The sequence below is a fragment of the Festucalex cinctus genome, chromosome 1 (assembly GCF_051991245.1).
Source record: "Festucalex cinctus isolate MCC-2025b chromosome 1, RoL_Fcin_1.0, whole genome shotgun sequence".
NCBI classification, from domain to species: Eukaryota; Metazoa; Chordata; class Actinopteri; order Syngnathiformes; family Syngnathidae; genus Festucalex; species Festucalex cinctus.
This window is the reverse complement of record NC_135411.1, coordinates 2,418,905-2,437,622: the sequence shown is the minus strand read 5'-3', so window position 1 is coordinate 2,437,622 and position 18,718 is coordinate 2,418,905. Positions and strand designations below refer to the sequence as shown.

Below are 18,718 nucleotides of genomic sequence, written 5' to 3'. Positions count from 1 at the left end.
TTTGGAGTTTTTTTCCCCCCGGTGGTCGGCGGACGCGCTGAGGCCGAACCTCGTTGTCTCGGTCCTTCTCCAGGAAGTGTCGGGCCACGTGACCGGGCAGGATGTTCCTCAGCATGTTCTCGTTCTGCTCTCGCAGCTCCTTCATCTCGTTGATTTCCTCTTTGGCCTGAACGCGCCACAGGAAGTCCAATCGCGCCGTGTACTCCAGCTGCATCGTTAAAAAAACAAAAAAAACAGAAACGTGTAAACGGCGCGTACGTGAGCGAGCAGCATTTTTCTTCAACAATGAAAGCTGAGAATTATTTTTGATTTCAATCACTCGTCCAAGAAGCCGAAAGGAAACGAAAATGCAATCATGGAATCCATTGAGGTCTCTTAATTGTGTTGAACGAACGGCAGCAAAGCAATTTGCTAATTGCAAATTAATCCCTGCAACAAATGAACGATGGGACGGAGGCGAACACGCTCGGGAGCTTTTGAGCGCCGCCGACAATCGTTCAAGCGTTTCGCGGACGAATCCCGCAACCAATTCTAGGCGTCGTCATTTTGGACTTTTTTTTGTTTTTCTTTGAATTGACGGTCACAGACGTTAAATTAAAAATTAACTACAACAAATAAATATAAATGAAATAAAAACTATATATATACCTAAAAAAAGAAATGAAAGGAAAAATGAATAAAAAAAAAAAACAAATTTAAAAAATAAATATATAATATAACGTCAAAAAATAAACAAATAAATAAATGACTAAATAAATAAATGAACAAATACAAGTGAAAATTAACGGATGTAAAAAATCTAATTCAAAAATTAATACAAAAGATGAAATATAAAAGATAAAAAGAACAATATCCCAGTAGAAATGAATAAAAAAATAAAAAAAAACTAGATAAAAAATAAACATAAAAATAAATGTCAAAATAAATACAAAAATAAATACAATTAAATATCAATATATATAAGTATCTGCGTGCAGATGAATTTATTTCATATTTCTGTCAGGTCGAGGGGTGTGTGTGTATGGACGGGTGGAGGGGGTATATGTGTGTGTGCGTGTGCGTGTGCGTGTGTGGGGGCGGGGCGTTTCGAACCTGCTGTCCATGGTAGAAGACGGCAAGGAGAAACATGGCCATGAGGAGCAGCGACGTCTCCTTGGTGCCCAGGAAGTTCCTAAAACCATCATCATCATCATCATCATCATTCCGGGAAACAGGTCAAGCAGAACGTTGCCATGGAAACCACAGCAGCATTGACCGGCTGTCAAGGTAAAAGGTCAACTTGTGCACGAGCTGCAACATCAAACTGGCCACACCAAGAAAGGCCAACGTGATCCTTCCTTTTTTTGCAGCTTCCATATTTGAACATTTCACATTGTACTGGGGAATAACCAATTTGGGAATAGGATTATTTTTTGTGAAAAACAATATTTATGTGGGGGAAAAACAAATACAAATCGGACTGGGGGGTTGGGGGGGCAATTAAATATGAGGAAATATAAATTTTTTTAAAATAAATTTACAAATGGCATGTTTGTGGAAAAAGTCTGATTTTTGTGGGGAAAACCTATTTAAAACAATCGATTACAAAGTAACGTAATTTTTGTGCAAAAAAAACAAAACAAGGTAGAAATCAAACTTTTATTTAAAAAATGGTTAGTCTTTTTTGAGAAAAAAAAAACCCCGATTAAAATCAGAAAACTGATTTGTGGGGAAAAAAAACAAATTTGGAAATATGATTTTTTTTTAAATCCGTTTTTTGTTGGGGGGGAAAAAACTTACAAATTGGAATGTTTGCGAGAAAAAAAAGATTTAAATTATGAGCTGAATCTGTGTGAGAAAATAAATTCTAAAGATCCTAAATCTATTATTTATTAAAAATCTATGAAATTGCCGAATACAGATCTTGTGAGAAAAAACCCAAAAGAAAACAAACCCAAATTGAAAAGTTCGATTTTTTTTTTGTGGAAAAAAAAAAAAGTGTTTCTAACGAGTCCTATTTAGTGAAAGAGAGAAGAAAAGGTTGCGCTCACTCTGCGTTGCGGTGGGCGAGGTCGTAGCGCAGGAAGAGCGCGGCGTAGAAGGCCTGCGTGAGCAGCGAGTAGACGGCCACCATCAGCAGCAGCACGGCCAGCTTGAGAAGCGAGTTGAGGCGCAGGAAGACGGCGCACGTCACCATCGCCAGCACGCCCGTGAACACAAAGTACTGCACGCACGCACAGCGACAGAACACGTCAAGGACGACGTCATCGTTTGAACCCTGAATTGGGTTTTTTTTTTGGTCAACATATAATGTTGAACATTTCCGATCGAAAACTATTTCGCATCAAATTTTCCGTCATCTTTTTGATCACAAACAACTTGACACGCAATTACCGTATATCAAGTGGCTACGATGTAACGATAACGCCGATATCGTGATATTAAAACTGCCACAATATATCGTCGTCGTCATGTTGTGCTATTTAAAAGCAGCGCATCTGTTCAAAACGTCCGGCTGATTTTCCATTTCTGCAGTTTTAGCACCCTCTGGTGGCTAGTTTCTTTTTTTTTGAGTACAGTTTAATTTTCACAAGGCATGTTTTGGCCCTTCGATGTTTAAAATACACGTTAATAGTCAGGGTGGGAACCTCGGGCTACCTCACGATACGATACGATATGCGATACAAGGCTCACCATAACGATGATCTCACGATATGACAATACCGTGATTAATCGATATATTGGTCAGGTCATAAATCCACGGTAATAGACGATCAAACAAAAAAAAAAATAATAATAATAATAATAATAATAAATATAAATAAAATATACACATATGAATAAATAATAATACATAAATAAATAAATAATAATAATAATTATATAAATAAATAAAAATAAAATAAATACATATGAATAAATAATAATACATAAATAATTATTATTATAAATAATAATAATGATAATAAAAACTAATAATTCATAATATTATAATAAGAATATAAATATAATATAATTACATAATATCCATAAATATATATTTTATATTAAAAAATAATAATAATACCAATAAATAATATATAATAATAATAATAATAATAATAATAAAAGCCCGGAACAGTCAATTTTGAAGAGCACTTGTTGTTTATATGTTCATTTTTTTTACATTTAATGTTATGAGGACATCTTGAAAAAATTTTAATCAACTGCACATGCTAATCGTCCTCCTTTTTCTAATCAGTTAATTACTTGCATAATTTAAAAACAAATTAAAAAAATGACCCAGTGAGTTTGACATGAACAAATATTCCGAATGTTATATGCAAACATTTATTAAATGCTTTAATTTTAATGCATGTATTTCATGTTTATTGTGCAAACAACCTGTGCTCCATTTAAATATTGCAACAAAAATACACATTTAAAAAAAAACAAAAAACTGAAAATAACACCCTAAAACTCAAACTAAGCATTTATGAAATAACTCAAACTAATAAAAACCAACAGACCCACCCTGAAAACTAATCAAATGGATACTTTACTTATTTAGCAATTTTTGGGCAGTCAAGCATTAATATTTTGTTTATAATAAATGTGATATTTTCATTATTTTTCATGCGCAATTAGTACCTTTAAAAACACATTTTGCAACTTGAAGTCAACGGAAAATGACATCACAATGTGCTCAAGGTAACCAATCACAGCTCAGCTTGTGAATGTCACATGACCGAACCTAGAAACCAGGTGAGCTGTGATTGGTCATTACCTGAGCACATTGTGATGTCATTTTCAGTCGACAACAAGTGTCTTTTTTTCTTTTTTTTTTTTTAAGTATTAATCGTACGTGAAAAATAATGAAAGTATCAAATGAAGTCATTCCAAACCAAAAACGTGTAAATACGTTTTTAATACTTTGTCCTTCACTCCCAAAAACGACTTTACACGTCTTTTGGGGTTTGAATGAGTTAATGATAGACAAAATATGAACTTTATATTGCGATAATGGGCAAAATAAGTGAAGTATCCCCTTGAAAGTAGGCACGCACCTCCGGGTAGAAGCAGATGTCAGCGGCGGCGGCGCGGGAGCGCTCCAACGTGTCGTTCCTCCACGCGGCCGGCGACTCGTGCAGGTCGCACCACAGCTGGCGAGCGGACCGAGGTCAGTTTTTTCGTTGTTTTTAAGCGCTCGAATCGCAACGGAGGAGGCGGGGCATCGGGTGGGCGTCCTCACCATGTTGATGACGGCGGCCAGGAAGTTGATGAGGATGGAGAGGAAGACGACCACGTTGCGCGCGGCGTACGTCTCGTTGATCCAGCAGCAGGCCCGGCGCAGGGCCAGCGGCAGACATTTGTAGTCCTCGGCCGTGGTGGCCAGGACCAGACCCGAGTGCAGCAGGATCAGGACCGACAACTGCGCCGCCATCGGCACCATCCTGCGAGCGCGCACAAGTCCAGTCAACAAGCCTCACATTTTCGATTCAATACAATAAGAATCATCATCATCATCATCATAATCATTTATTTGTAATTCATTTTAATTTGCAGTCAGTCAACTAGTATCATATTAAATTAGATATAAATATAATAATAATAATTAAATAAAGTTGAGTTGAGTAATAATAATAATAATAATAATAATAATAACAATTTGTTTTTAATTCATTTTAATTTAAAACTAATTGCAAATATTTATAGTCAGTCAACTAGCATCACATACTAAATTAAATATAACAATAATAATAATAATAATAATAATAATAATAATAATAATAAAAACAATAATAATAATGATGATGATAAAAATAATAATAATAATAATAATAAATAAAGTTGAGTTGAGTAATAATAATAATAATTTATTTTTAATTAATTTTAATTTAAAACAGTAATTGCAAATATTTATAGTCAGTCAACTAGCATCACATATTAAATATAATAATAATAATAATAATAATAAAGTTTAGTTAAGTAATAATAATAATTTATTTTTAATTAATTTTAACTTAAAACAGTAATTGCAAATGTTTGTAGTCAGTCAACTATCGTCACATATTAAATTAAATATAATAATAATAATAATAATAATAATAATAATAATAAAGTTGTGTTGAGTAATAATTATAATAATAATTTATTTTTAATTCAAAACAGTAATTGCAAATATTTGTACTCAGTCAACTAGCATCACATATTAAATTAAATCTAATAATAATAATAATAATAATAGTTTTGCTCGAGTCTGGAAACTCGATTAATTTTGCATGGCTAGCTCAGAATCGAAATCGTTCAACAAGCTATTTGGCTAACAGTATTGCATGAGTGACAAGCAGCTGTGTTTTGTTCATTTTTTTGTCCACGTTGATGTCGTGTTTCACCTGGCAGAGGGCAGCAGACTTTGTATGGTGGTGATGAAGAGGAGCACGATGAAGGCGCAAACCAGGTTAGACTTGAAAACTTCGTCCCTCATCTGAGAATACTTGAGTGGCAAGGAAGGAAAAAATAGAGAGAGAGGAGACGGTGAGAGTGAGACAGGAAACGTGACCACGCCCACAACAACAACAACAACAATACATCAAACACGCTACACGTTAACATGTTAGCATGCCACGCTTCAAGCGGCACAAGCGTTAAGAGCGAGAGCGAGAGAGAGACGGGAGCGGCAGGCGGGGTTGTCAGGACCGGGCTAGCTGTTGGCTGTTAGCTGTTGGTCGCTAGCTGTTAGCTGCTAGCTGTTAGCCGCTAGCTGTTGGTCGCTAGCTGTTGGTCGATAGCTGTTGGCCGCTAGCTGTTGGCCACTAGCTGTTAGCCGCTAGCTGTTGGCCGCTAGCTGTTGGACACTAGCTGTTGGCCGCTAGCTGTTAGCCGCTAGCCACTAGCTGTTAGCCGCTAGCTGTTGGCCGTTAGCTGTTGGTCGCTAGCTGTTAGTTGCTAGCTGTTAGCCGCTAGCTGTTGGTCGCTAGCTGTTGGTCGATAGCTGTTAGCCGCTAGCTGTTGGTCGCTAGCTGTTAGCTGCTAGCTGTTAGCCGCTAGCTGTTGGTCGCTAGCTGTTGGTCGATAGCTGTTGGCCGCTAGCTGTTGGCCACTAGCTGTTAGCCGCTAGCTGTTGGCCGCTAGCTGTTGGACACTAGCTGTTGGCTGCTAGCTGTTAGCCGCTAGCCACTAGCTGTTAGCCGCTAGCTGCTGGCCGTTAGCTGTTGGTCGCTAGCTGTTGGCCACTAGCTGTTAGCCGCTAGCTGTTGGCCGTTAGCTGTTGGTCGCTAGCTGTTAGTTGCTAGCTGTTAGCCGCTAGCTGTTGGTCGCTAGCTGTTGGTCGATAGCTGTTGGCCGCTAGCTGTTGGCCGCTAGCTGTTAGCCGCTAGCTGTTGGTCGCTAGCTGTTAGCTGCTAGCTGTTAGCCGCTAGCTGTTGGTCGCTAGCTGTTGGTCGATAGCTGTTGGCCGCTAGCTGTTGGCCACTAGCTGTTAGCCGCTAGCTGTTGGCCGCTAGCTGTTGGACACTAGCTGTTGGCTGCTAGCTGTTAGCCGCTAGCCACTAGCTGTTAGCCGCTAGCTGTTGGCCGTTAGCTGTTGGTCGCTAGCTGTTGGCCACTAGCTGTTAGCCGCTAGCTGTTGGCCGCTAGCTGTTAGCCGCTAGCTGTTAGCCGAGTCCCAAGCTCACAAATGAGCTAACTACTAAGCTAAAACCTCAGCAGGCAATTTATTATTCACTGTTGCAGGAAGAAGAAGGAAATAGGTTTGATTTAGTAAGTGAATTAGTAGCTTGGTTGGATATAGTAAGTAAACTAGCAGACTCGGTATGTTACAGCGTGTTACATGCTAAAGGCACAATTGACGTTAGCCAGGCAGGTAACGAATGGACACGGTAATAAACTAGCCGCTGGTTTTGATCTATGTTCTACGTAAGTTTGACCTGGTCCATAAAGTAAGTTTAATGTCGTGAATAAACAAGGTATGTTTATATCATGCATGAATCATTGAGCAACTCGTTTTTGCCTAGTTAACTGAGAGCAAATTAGTTGACTGTAGGAGTAAAGTAGTAGCTTGGCTTTATTTAGTACAAAAAAAAAAAAAAAAAAAAATGCTACCTATGTTTGATTTAGTTTGATTTAGATTCAGTTTGATATAATGAATACATGAATAGACTATTTTGAAATAATGCATGTGTCATGTTTTGGTTCCGTGTGGGTTTTGTTTAGTTTTAGGTGTGTTTGGCCCTGTTGTGTCCTGTCGTGGCGTGTTGGTGCTGTCGTCCTGTTAAGTCAAGTCAAGTCAAGTCAAGTCCTTTCTCATTCAGTCCAGTCAAGTTTCGGCGACCGGTCCTTTCTCATTCGGTCGAGTCAAGTCTTGGCGACCAGTTCTTTCTCATCCAGTCAAGTCTACGGCGACCAGTCTTTTCTCATTCAGTCCAGTCAAGTTTCGGCGACTGGTCCTTTCTCATTCAGTCCAGTCAAATCTATGGCGACCAGTCCTTTCTCATTCAGTCCAGTCAAGTTTCGGCGACCGGTCCTTTCTCATTCGGTCGAGTCAAGTCTTGGCGACCAGTTCTTTCTCATCCTGTCAAGTCTATGGCGACCAGTCCTTTCTCATTCAGTCCAGTCAAATCTATGGCGACCAGTCCTTTCTCATTCAGTCCAGTCAAGTTTCGGCGACCGGTCCTTTCTCATTCGGTCGAGTCTATGGCGACCAGTCCTTTCTCATTCAGTCCAGTCAAATCTATGGCGACCAGTCCTTTCTCATTCAGTCCAGTCAAGTTTTGGCGACCGGTCCTTTCTCAATCAGTCAAGTCTCGGCGACCAGTCCTTTCTCATTCCGTCCAGTCAAGTCTACGGCGACCAGTTCTTTCTCATCTAGTCAAGTCTATGGCGACCAGTCTTTTCTCATTCAGTCCAGTCAAGTCTACCGCGACCAGTTCTTTCTCATCCAGTCAAGTCTATGGCGACCAGTCTTTTCTCATTCAGTCCAGTCAAGTCTATGGGGACCAGTCCTTTCTCATTCAGTCCAGTCAAGTTTCGGCGACCGGTCCTTTCTCATTCGGCCGAGTCAAGTCTTGGCGACCAATCCCTTTCTCAATCAGTCAAGTCTCGGCGACCAGTCCCTTTCTCAATCAGTCACGTCTCGGCGACCAGTCCTTTCTCATTCCGTCCAGTCAAGTCTACGGCGACCAGTTCTTTCTCATCTAGTCAAGTCTATGGCGACCAGTCTTTTCTCATTCAGTCCAGTCAAGTCTATGGGGACCAGTCCTTTCTCATTCAGTCCAGTCAAGTTTCGGCGACCGGTCCTTTCTCATTCGGCCGAGTCAAGTCTTGGCGACCAATCCCTTTCTCAATCAGTCAAGTCTCGGCGACCAGTCCTTTCTCATTCCGTCCAGTCAAGTCTACGGCGACCAGTTCTTTCTCATCTAGTCAAGTCTATGGCGACCAGTCTTTTCTCATTCAGTCCAGTCAAGTCTATGGCGACCAGTTCTTTCTCATCTAGTCAAGTCTATGGCGACCAGTCTTTTCTCATTCAGTCCAGTCAAGTCTATGGCGACCAGTCCTCTCATTCGGTCTAGTCAAGTCTATGGGGACCAGTCCTTTCTCATTCAGTCCAGTCAAGTCTTGGTGACCGGTCCTTTCTCATTCAGTCGAGTCAAGTCTCGGCGACCAGTTATTTCTCATTCAGTCAAGTCTTGGCGACCAGTACTTTCTCATTCAGTCCAGTCAAGTCTATGGCGACCAGTCCTCTCATTCGGTCTAGTCAAGTCTATGGGGACCAGTCCTTTCTCATTCAGTCGAGTCAAGTCTCGGCGACCAGTTATTTCTCATTCAGTCAAGTCTTGGCGACCAGTACTTTCTCATTCAGTCCAGTCAAGTCTATGGCGACCAGTCCTTTCTCATTCAGTCCAGTCAAGTCTTGGTGACCGGTCCTTTCTTATTCAGTCGAGTCAAGTCTACGGCGACCAGTTATTTCTCATTCAGTCAAGTCTTGGCGACCAGTCCTTTCTCATTCAGTCCAGTCAAGTCTGTGGCGACCAGTCATCTCATTCGGTCTAGTCAAGTCTATGGGGACCAGTCCTTTCTCATTCAGTCGAGTCAAGTCTCGGCGACCAGTTATTTCTCATTCAGTCAAGTCTTGGCGACCAGTACTTTCTCATTCAGTCCAGTCAAGTCTATGGCGACCAGTCCTCTCATTCGGTCTAGTCAAGTCTATGGGGACCAGTCCTTTCTCATTCAGTCGAGTCAAGTCTCGGCGACCAGTTATTTCTCATTCAGTCAAGTCTTGGCGACCAGTACTTTCTCATTCAGTCCAGTCAAGTCTATGGCGACCAGTCCTTTCTCATTCAGTCCAGTCAAGTCTTGGTGACCGGTCCTTTCTTATTCAGTCGAGTCAAGTCTACGGCGACCAGTTATTTCTCATTCAGTCAAGTCTTGGCGACCAGTCCTTTCTCATTCAGTCCAGTCAAGTCTGTGGCGACCAGTCATCTCATGTCAACCCCGCTTCCCCATGTCCTGTCAAGGCTTGATGACCAGTCCTCTCAAATCCCGTCCTGTCTTTTACTTGTTTTGTTTTTTTGTAAATAAAGATCCTCACGGTTGGACGAGTGGTTAGCACGTCCGCCTCCCAGTTGTGAGGACTCGGGTTCGAGTCCAGGCTTTCGGCCTCCCTGGGTGGAGTTTGCATGTTCTCCCCATGCCCACGTGGGTCTTCTCCGGGTACTCCCGTCTCCTCCCACATTCCAAAGACATGCGCGGCAGGTTAATTGGTGTGCGAGTGTGGATGGTTGTTGGTCTCTGTGTGCCCTGCGATTGGCTGCCAACCAGTTCGGGGTGTAATAACCCCGCCTACTGCCCACAGCCAGCTGAGATAGGCGCCAGCACCGCCCCGCAACCCTTGTGAGGAATAAGCGGCCAAGAAAATGAATGGATGTCACGTGGCCCCGCAACCGGTTCCATCCACCGTGTTGACCCCCCACCGACTGTGACGAACGGTTTGATCCTATGAGCAAACAAAGTTTTCTGTCGCGAATAAACAAGAAGTCTGTATTTGATTTAGTGAGTAAACGATGTTGTGGGTCAAAACCGACCCACTGTAAAGTGGGGGATGCCCTTGTTGTTGTTTTGTTTTTTTGTTTCTGTTTTTTGAATTTGAGTTTTACAATTTTGACACTACATCGCAAATTCTGACTTTAAAGCGAAAATTCAAATTTTATTCTCACAATTCTGACTTTTTGACCTCCCACAATTCATAGCTGTCCGTCACAAAGTCAGAATTCACATTTTAAATTCAGAATTCACATTTTAATTCAGAAGTGAGAATCTTTTTTTTTTTTTTTTTTTTCTTTTCACTGACCCTAATCATGTAATCATGATTATCAATTTTTGAGGGGAGGGGAGAAGTGAAAGGGTGAAATTGACCAAGCCCCGCCCACCGCCCGACTCGGTGCCGCCTTTCTCCGAGGGTGCTGGGAAATTAGCAAGAGGTCGCTTGACGTTTGCTTGCTCACATCTTTGGCAAAACAAATACAAACAAACGACAACTCAAAGAAAACTGAGAAATGAAGGAAGGTCAACAGCAAATTATTGCACACCCAAAACAAAACAAAACCAAGATACAGGTGGGGGTGTTTTTTAATTTTCTTGCTCATGAGTAAACTGAAGGTGGTGCTGATTTCTTGCAATTTAGCAGCTGAGAAAAATACCCTGCTCGTTATGATGATGATGATGATGATGATGATGAAGAAATGCGCCAGTGCCACCAATCATACAAAATAAACATACAAAATCAACGAATGCACGTAAGAGAAGAAAATGAGAGGAATTTTCTTGTAGTCGAATTCGAGCAAATAAGAATCGTAAGCTTTAAGGTTGTTTTGAATTAGTCACGATTTGAAGACAAAAAAAAACAACAGTCGTGAAATGTCGTTTTCCAAATTGTGTGCTGATTATTTTGTATGATTTCCTGTTTGGAATTTTAAAACTTTAGCATATAACCACAAGTGCAAGTAACAGTCAATAAACTAGACGAAGTGCAATTTCTGGAGAAATTGTGTGAGAATGCTGAAAGCACATTGAGAGATAAATTATAAAATTATAACCTCCTGGTTACTGGACGATGCGCTTCACCAACTGTGCCACCGAGCAGCATCAGACACCTGCTAATGATGATAAGTGACATATATGGAAGTGGGCGTGGAAAGTGATACTTAAAAAAGTTCAATGTCCGTCCCATTGAAAATGAATGTGGGAAAAGTTGATATTAAACGTTAAATTGTGCAAATACTCAATAAGTCATGTGGAATCAGACGATCAGGCGTGAATTTGTGAAGCGAGTTGAAATTTGAACGATGTAAATTGGAAGCATCATGTGGGAGTTGTTACGTGGCAAAAAAGTGAGGAGAATAAAAATCACAATAACATATGTGGGAATGCTGGAAAGCAATTCCGATCAATATTTGGGTTTGGAATTTGGGAGTTTTGTTGTCAGGAGTTTAGAGAGGAACAAAAATGTTCATTTTTGTCAAACATTTAAAGATGTGGCTATCAAGCCAGATAATCCCAATGACTATTTTAGTAATTGCATAAAAACAGATTTGACATGATGCTAATACAAAGCATGTACGTGAGGTGGATGAGCAAGAATCTTACTGCAACTCAGTTGCAGTTCAGCTTTTCTTTTTATTCATTTTATCTTTCACCTTCAATTAAAACTTTGTCATTTCCACATAATTCATCTTCCAATTTATTTCATAAGCATTGAGCTTCGCATTCAGCTATCAGCATTCGGCTTTCGGCATTCCCATGCAAATTCTCCAGAAATTGCACTTAGTATTTTTAACATCTCCATGTTTGAGGAGCGAAACCTGGAAAACATGCAGGCAGGCCTGCGGCCATCGGGGACTGGAGTTTGAGACTTGTGTCTTAGGACAATATTGCTTTTATTGTCCATAGAGGGCATCGGAAATTCCAAAATAAAATACAAACTATACATGTATGGATAGGTCTCAAGCCACTAAACATTTGGAGTGGTTGGAAGTCAAAAAAAATATTCAGAAATGTCTTAGTTATCACACTTCCGAGATGGCGCAAAAAAATTTGAAATAACCATTGTCAAAAAAAAACAGCATTCGAAAAATTTTTGTTGTTATGATTTATTAACATATTCAAGGCCCTAATTTGATCATATCAAATATTCCAATTTGAATTTGTTTTTTATTTTCAGATAGATCATAGTTAGATTTGGACGCGACATCTAGTCTTAGATATAGATATCTATATCTCATAGATATCATAGTTATCTATGAATTCGAGTACATTGTGTAACAAAAAAAAAAAAAAAAAAAAAAGCATGCAGCATTTTTTTTTTTTTCTGCCTCGGGTACCTGCTTATTTGGTTGTGGTGCAATGGATCATCTTAGATACCACCGATGCCGATGCCGATTATTAGTGGTCAAGGAGGCCGAAAACTGATATGTGGTGCCGATATTCATTTTCCGTAAAAAAGGGGGCAAAAAATATTGGTGTCAAAAATTGTTAAAATACAAATGCCAATATTGACTTTGTGGTAATGTCTTAAAACATGTTTATTAAACAATTTTTCAGACTTTTTGATATGTAGATGTTATTTTTTTTTATCTTAGACAATAGTTTTCATTTTAAATTTCAAACAAAAAGTTACATGGAAACTTAAAAAAAAAAGTAACAACTATAATAATCTATAGTTTTTTCAATATTTTTTCTTCAAATTTTCAATCTTTCACATTCCTTTTTTTTCTAATTTCAAACAAAAACAAAACGTTCCGTAGGTTCCCAGGGTCAGCAGCATCTTATAAAGTGAAATGAAATTTTAAATAATTGTTCCCTGAAATTCAAATGGTTTTAGATTTACCTTTTTAACGGCCGTCAGATTTTGAAAAAGGCCGATGCCGATATTTGTCAAAGTGCACAATATCTGCGCCGATAATTGGTCAGGCCGATTATCGGTGTATCCCTACTGTGAAATAATGCAAACCGTTTGTTTTAAATGCACATGAAATATTTCTCTCAAATAAAAATAAAAGCCTATTTAGAGAGATGAGATTGATGGAAAAGATCGGTTTATTTGTACGGGATCGGCCCATCACCGATCCCACAAAATGAAAGAAATCAGTGCGCCCGTAATTTCATCCGAATACTTCTTTATTCGATAGAAAAATTTTTTCCGTCGAATACCAAAATATTGGACGGCTGCAGCCCGACCGATGAGTCGGCCATTTTGCACAGTTTTTTAAAAAATGTCACTTTTCCTAAAGTGAAGAACAAGAATGTACAATTTTTGGCCTTTAGTTTACTCATGATGGATTTGAAGTGTTTGGCTTCTTTTATAAGGAGGGAGGGGAAAAGCAAAAGGAATGGAAACAAAAGAAGAAAAGTCAGAAACTGCACAAAAAAAAAAAAACAAAAAACAAAAGAAGCAGCAGCATCAGCGTCTCCAAGGCCCAGCTAGCTACCTTGTGTTCCAGGCCGGAGTCTTTAAACATCAGCGAGAACGGTTTGATATGCTCTCTCCGCAACTTATCGCCACTCCGCAAGTCGATGGCGCTCTCTATTCGCTTGTTAATTTCCTCAGGACCGGAGTGGACATGCAAAGCTTGTGCGAGATGGTTTGGAAGCAGATTTATGGAATTTCTGGTTAGGGCGGCCAGAGTCTAAAAAAAAAAAAAAGGGGGGGAAAAGCACATGCACATAGAAATGAACCGCATGCTGCGACACCTCCTTCTTACCTCCGCGCTCGCATCGGCACGATCACAAACGACACGAGAAAGGAAAACAAAAAAAAGGAGCAAAATGCAAGCCGGCTGGCGTCCTGTTAGTGCTCACACTCTCACACATGCACGCGCGACAGAAACGGACAAAAACAGCAAAGAAACTTCAGTGGCGTCTTGAGATACAAGTTGCATTCGTTCCGTGACAACGCTCGGAACTTCAAATCATCTTTCCCAATTGAAAAGAATGGGAATTAGGTGTGCCAAAAAAAAAAAAAGATTTTCATTTAGTACAATTCAGAATTGATTTTAAATGTCCTAAAATCGATTTTATTTCAATTCCTTGATACCGTCTTGCCCCTGTTTGTGTACTGGGAACGATGTTAGACTTAGACTAAACCCCCTTTTGACAGATTTTGCAAGGCCCACAGAAAATTGTGTTCCATTGCTATAACAACATGGAACCTATAAAAAGAAAGATTAAAGTCTCTTCTTTCATCAGGAAAAAAAAAGTATATTTGTACGTTTCCATTTTGCAGCCATTAGCATTAGAATATAGCTAAGTTTCATCAATATTCACATTCCTGGTGAAATCACTGACAAACAGAACTTGTTGCAACATAGCTGATCTCTTATACTCTGCTGCCACCTGATGGCCATTTAAAAAAAAAAAACTTTCATTGCTTTAAGCCACCTCTTCATGTCAGAAGCTCCATCAAAGTCTTCTGTATGCTCTTGCATAAAAAACATTAAAAAAAAAAAACATGTAAACACGTTTTTGGGAGTGAATGACAAAGTATTAAAAACATTTTGACACGTTTTGGGGCTTGAATGAGTTAAGATGCTTCTCTGTATACGTTCCTAAAGCGTATTGTATGAAGAGCCGTTCTTTCTTGAAGGATAAAAGTGCCACGAGTAGCGTGCTAATTAGCATTAGCGAGTTAGCATGGAGTAGATCACGACGATTATTTGCTCATCTATAAAAGGAAGCAGAAATCATTGTCAATCGAATCATTTTGAATCAATTTTGAATCCAATCGCAGACCCAAAAATCGGAATCGAATCGTGAGACAGTCACCGATTCCCACCCTTAATGGAAATGTCATTAAAAAAAAAAATGTAACGTGTATTTTACAAGGATAAAAAGCAATCCTCGAGGGACTGTCGACAAGTGAGACTCAAAATTGTGTTTTCCAAAGGAGTGGTCATCTGAAGTTGCTTTTCTATTGGCTGCTGCTCGATGATGTCACTTCGGCGCGACACCTTTTCAAACCTCCTTGTTCCGATTAATATCCAAATAAATAAACCACATTTAACTCTTTTACTGCCACACGTTATCAAAGAAAAACTTTTGATCTTTGACAAAAAGAGATACAATGCTTCCATCTGCTGGCCATAGTTAAGAGTGTTTTAGATTCCACAACCCATTGACCAGGCAGCGCTACACTTATACGTTGCACTGAGAATAAAATTTTAAAAATGTGTTGACGTTATTTAACGCTTATGGCAATATACGTCGTGATTTTACTGATCGTTATTAAATGTTTTTGGCGGTCAAAGAGTTCAAATCAAAGGTTCATGTATTCAATTAATTGCCAAAGACGAAAACGAAGGACATTTTCACGAGAGCTTTTGTTAGTTTTAGTGTAGTTTAGTTTCATGTAGTTTCAGTTAAGTTTACGTTTTAAGCATTTTCTTTTGTTTTTTATTGTATTTCCTTCAACGAAAATGTTTTTTGAATTTGAGTTATTTCACAATCGGTTGAAGTGAGTGAGGCGACTCGGTCTTTTCCTGACTTCTGCAGCAGCAGACACTGAAATTGCATGATGAGGGAGTGAAGATACCCGTCACTAAAAAATTTAGAGCCCCCTTTGCTTGCTTGGAAGAGAAATATCGGCGTCCTGAAAATATTCGCTCTCCAGCTGACCAAATGTGTGAATGAAAACGTGCTTGAGTCAGGCCGCAATCAAGCGCCTCTCCAAACGGAGACGCACTCTCGAGCGTCCACACTCCAAACGTAGAAGCGCTCTCCAAAACCAGACGAGCTCTTCACGCTGCCGGGTCAGAACCTCTTGTTCCATTTTGAAGCGCACCACAATAACGCGATTGTAATAATAGAACACATCGACGACAGGCTGCCATGTGCGAGGTGGCGCTCGCTGCCTGCTGTTGAACCTTAGCTAGCTAATCGGAAGCCTGAGGAAAGTCAAGAGTGAACAGAACAGAAAACCCGCTTCAAATTTTTTGCACAACATTTTCACCTTGTTAAAATTGGGAGGCATACCGAACCTATCATGAAGTCTTTTGGAGCCATATCACAAACGTAACAGGAAGTCCGCCATTTTGATCCCCCATAGAGGTTATATTTTACATGGCCTCGGTTGTGCGGTCCCTTTATAAGCTGCTCGAAGCTCTAGTTCTTTTTGGTAGGCTGATTTGGTTAGTGGCATTTACAAAATGGTACATTTGTAACATATATAATTACATATATATAATATATTTGGAGTCCGTATAATAGTATGTTTGCAGTATTTCTGTCGAACAGGAAGCATCATGGCCGACCAAACCGGCACTTCATTCGTGTTGTGATAAAAGGAAGACGGTTCCGAGTAAGGTATGAAAGTGAGTCGTCTTTTTGGCAAGAAGTGCGTCTTAACGCCGCTTTTAAGGTCAAAGCGCAGCGACGCCGCATAGGGCAGAGCGAGCGGTCGCCGGCAGGCATGCGGTCGAGCGTGAAAGAGACGACGACAGACGCGATACGGACGACCTTGAATCAACCACATGGGGACGACACTAAGGGAGGACGTGTAGCGATACACTCTTCTCCTTTGTGCTTCAGTTAAATAAAAAAAAAAAAAAAAAGTGCAGCTACTTTTTTGGTTGTGTGGACTGACTCGTCCACTCAGACTTAAAGATAGCAAATCAAGGCATTGAAAATCACTGGCGGCGGTTTTACAATGCCCTCTTTGTTTTTGCAGACCTTGCTCGTAGTGACCTTGTGATTGCGCAAAAAGTTGCCGTGTAGCTGTAGATGAGTCCAATCGGAATCGGCTCTTCTTACTACAGACTTACGACAGCTCATCAGTGGAATTTTTGCTCATCTGGAGATGAAGCTGTGGCGAAAGAACCTGACGCGCTAGAAAAAAAGCTGACTGCAATTTTGGAATCAGTGTGCCAATTTTTGTTTAAATCTGCATCAAACTCGATATATATATATATATATTTTTTTTAATTGTTCCCCAGTGTAATTAGAGCAAATCACATGCTTTGTTTATAGCAGCCAACTGTTGAGAACATTTATTGCGCAGACATCTAAAGTCAAAATGAACTCAAAACTCCGATAACAAACTAATAACTTGGCTGATATTGGAAATATTTGACAGTATATGAATATACTTTAAAGCATATAGGCCACTCCTCCTGACTGACTCACACAGTCCGCAATGGAATTGAATTCATTTCCTGTTCCGGTTCTGTTTAGCGAGTATGATTTTCTCTCCAGAGTGCAGATATTTATTAATTGTTCCTGCTATTTTGCTGTTGAAAGTTGGACGCTTTAGCTAATGTGGTTCCAGCCAGACGTCTGTAAAACGCGCAACCGATCACCCAAGCGCTTAATTGTGGCGTTGAACACGCTAGCCGTGTTAGCATAAGGTTAGCTTAGCAATTAGCATGTCTTCTCCGTCGTCCCTTCGCGAGTAAGCAACTAGTCGGACATGTTGCTTATTCGCCGCCACGGAGATGTTAATTACTGACTGAGGAGTGACCCTGCAACGTGTTTTGGCGGACTAGTAGCCAGCTGAGGCTCGTTGCTAGTTAGCTCAGAGGAGCAGAGGAAGACGATCTCAAACGACCCCGCAGTAAGTGACATGAGCACAGCAAAGTTTTTTGGGACTTTACAGTGTGTTTTGCTGAAGTGCAAAATGTGAATTTTGACCAAGGTTATTTTAGTGAACGAAAAAACTCAAACCAAAATTGCAAAAACAATTCCGTTGACGAAATAAAACAAAAACGAAGATTTTTAAACAACGAAAACTAACTGAAACTACATTTTATGTTGACAAAACGAATTAAAACAAGCAAAAATGTCCTTTGTTTTAGTCTTTGCTAATTAATCTAATGCGTAAACCGTGATTGATTTTAAATGTTTTATTTTGATATTAACCGGAAAAGGAAGCTTGAAAATGTGTCACACGGAAGTGACATCATCGAGCAGCATCCAATAGAAAAGCACCTTCAGCTGATGTCGCTCCCATGGTGGGTTTTAAAAAAAAAAAATCAAACAACTAAAACTGAAACTAACTAAAACGAAGCATTTATTAAATAACTAAGCTAATAAAAACTAACAGAACCACCCTGAAAACAAATGAAAACTAATTCAATTTAAAAAAAACAAAAAACTCCAAAACTTTAATAACCCTGATTTTGACCCACAAAATGTGATGCACAAATGCTTATTTGTGACTTTGCTTCGGGACAGAAGTAGCGTAGGGAGAGTAGAGGGAGGCGAGAGTAGGCGGAGCCGGAAGACCAAAAGCGACAACATGAAAGACGCTTCAGAACTCTTGTGAGGATTCTTTCATATGCACGCGCGGCCGCCGGCCGCCATTGTGAGGGGGGCGGGGCCCCACTTTTTTTTTTTTGTTCCAAGAAAGACAAACGCGTAACATCAAAGGACACCCGCGCGCCTGTGAAGGAGCCGCAGCGGCGCACCGGCCGGCGGGCGGAGGTTAGCCACAGGTCGCCGCGCTCCCCATTCCAAATATAGACCTTTCCTAACTCATTGACTGGCGGCCATTTTGAATGAAGCCAACCGCCTGTTTCACTGGATTGTCACGGATTCTGCAAGGCACACAGAATATTGTCTTCGATTGCTATCAAAACATGGAACCTACCAAAAGAAAGATTAGAGTCCCTTCTTTCGTTAGGGAAAAAAAGTATTTTTGTATCTGTTTCCATTTTGAAGCAATTAGCTTTAGAATATAGTTTTATCATTAGTCACATTCCTGGTGAAAACAAAA

The 18,718-nt window shown here is 40.1% G+C and overlaps 1 protein-coding gene across 4 annotated transcripts in view; it reads right to left on the bottom strand.

Moving 5' to 3' along the window:
- Window positions 1–18,718, bottom strand: part of adcy8 (adenylate cyclase 8 (brain)) — a 57,170-nt gene that overhangs the window by 3,833 nt on the left and 34,619 nt on the right. For 2 of the 4 annotated variants that reach the window (XM_077505552.1, XM_077505544.1), the window contains exons 8-14: window positions 13,443–13,640; window positions 5,355–5,455; window positions 4,211–4,412; window positions 4,026–4,121; window positions 2,031–2,203; window positions 1,093–1,171; window positions 50–208 (exon numbers count right to left, since the gene is read on the bottom strand). In XM_077505552.1, the coding sequence (XP_077361678.1) occupies window positions 50–208; window positions 1,093–1,171; window positions 2,031–2,203; window positions 4,026–4,121; window positions 4,211–4,412; window positions 5,355–5,455; window positions 13,443–13,640 (1,008 nt within the window). Of the gene's footprint in view, window positions 1–49; window positions 209–1,092; window positions 1,172–2,030; window positions 2,204–4,025; window positions 4,122–4,210; window positions 4,413–5,354; window positions 5,456–13,442; window positions 13,641–13,715; window positions 13,791–18,718 lie in introns of all 4 variants that reach the window. The other 2 variants (XM_077505559.1, XM_077505568.1) reach the window with 2 other exon arrangements.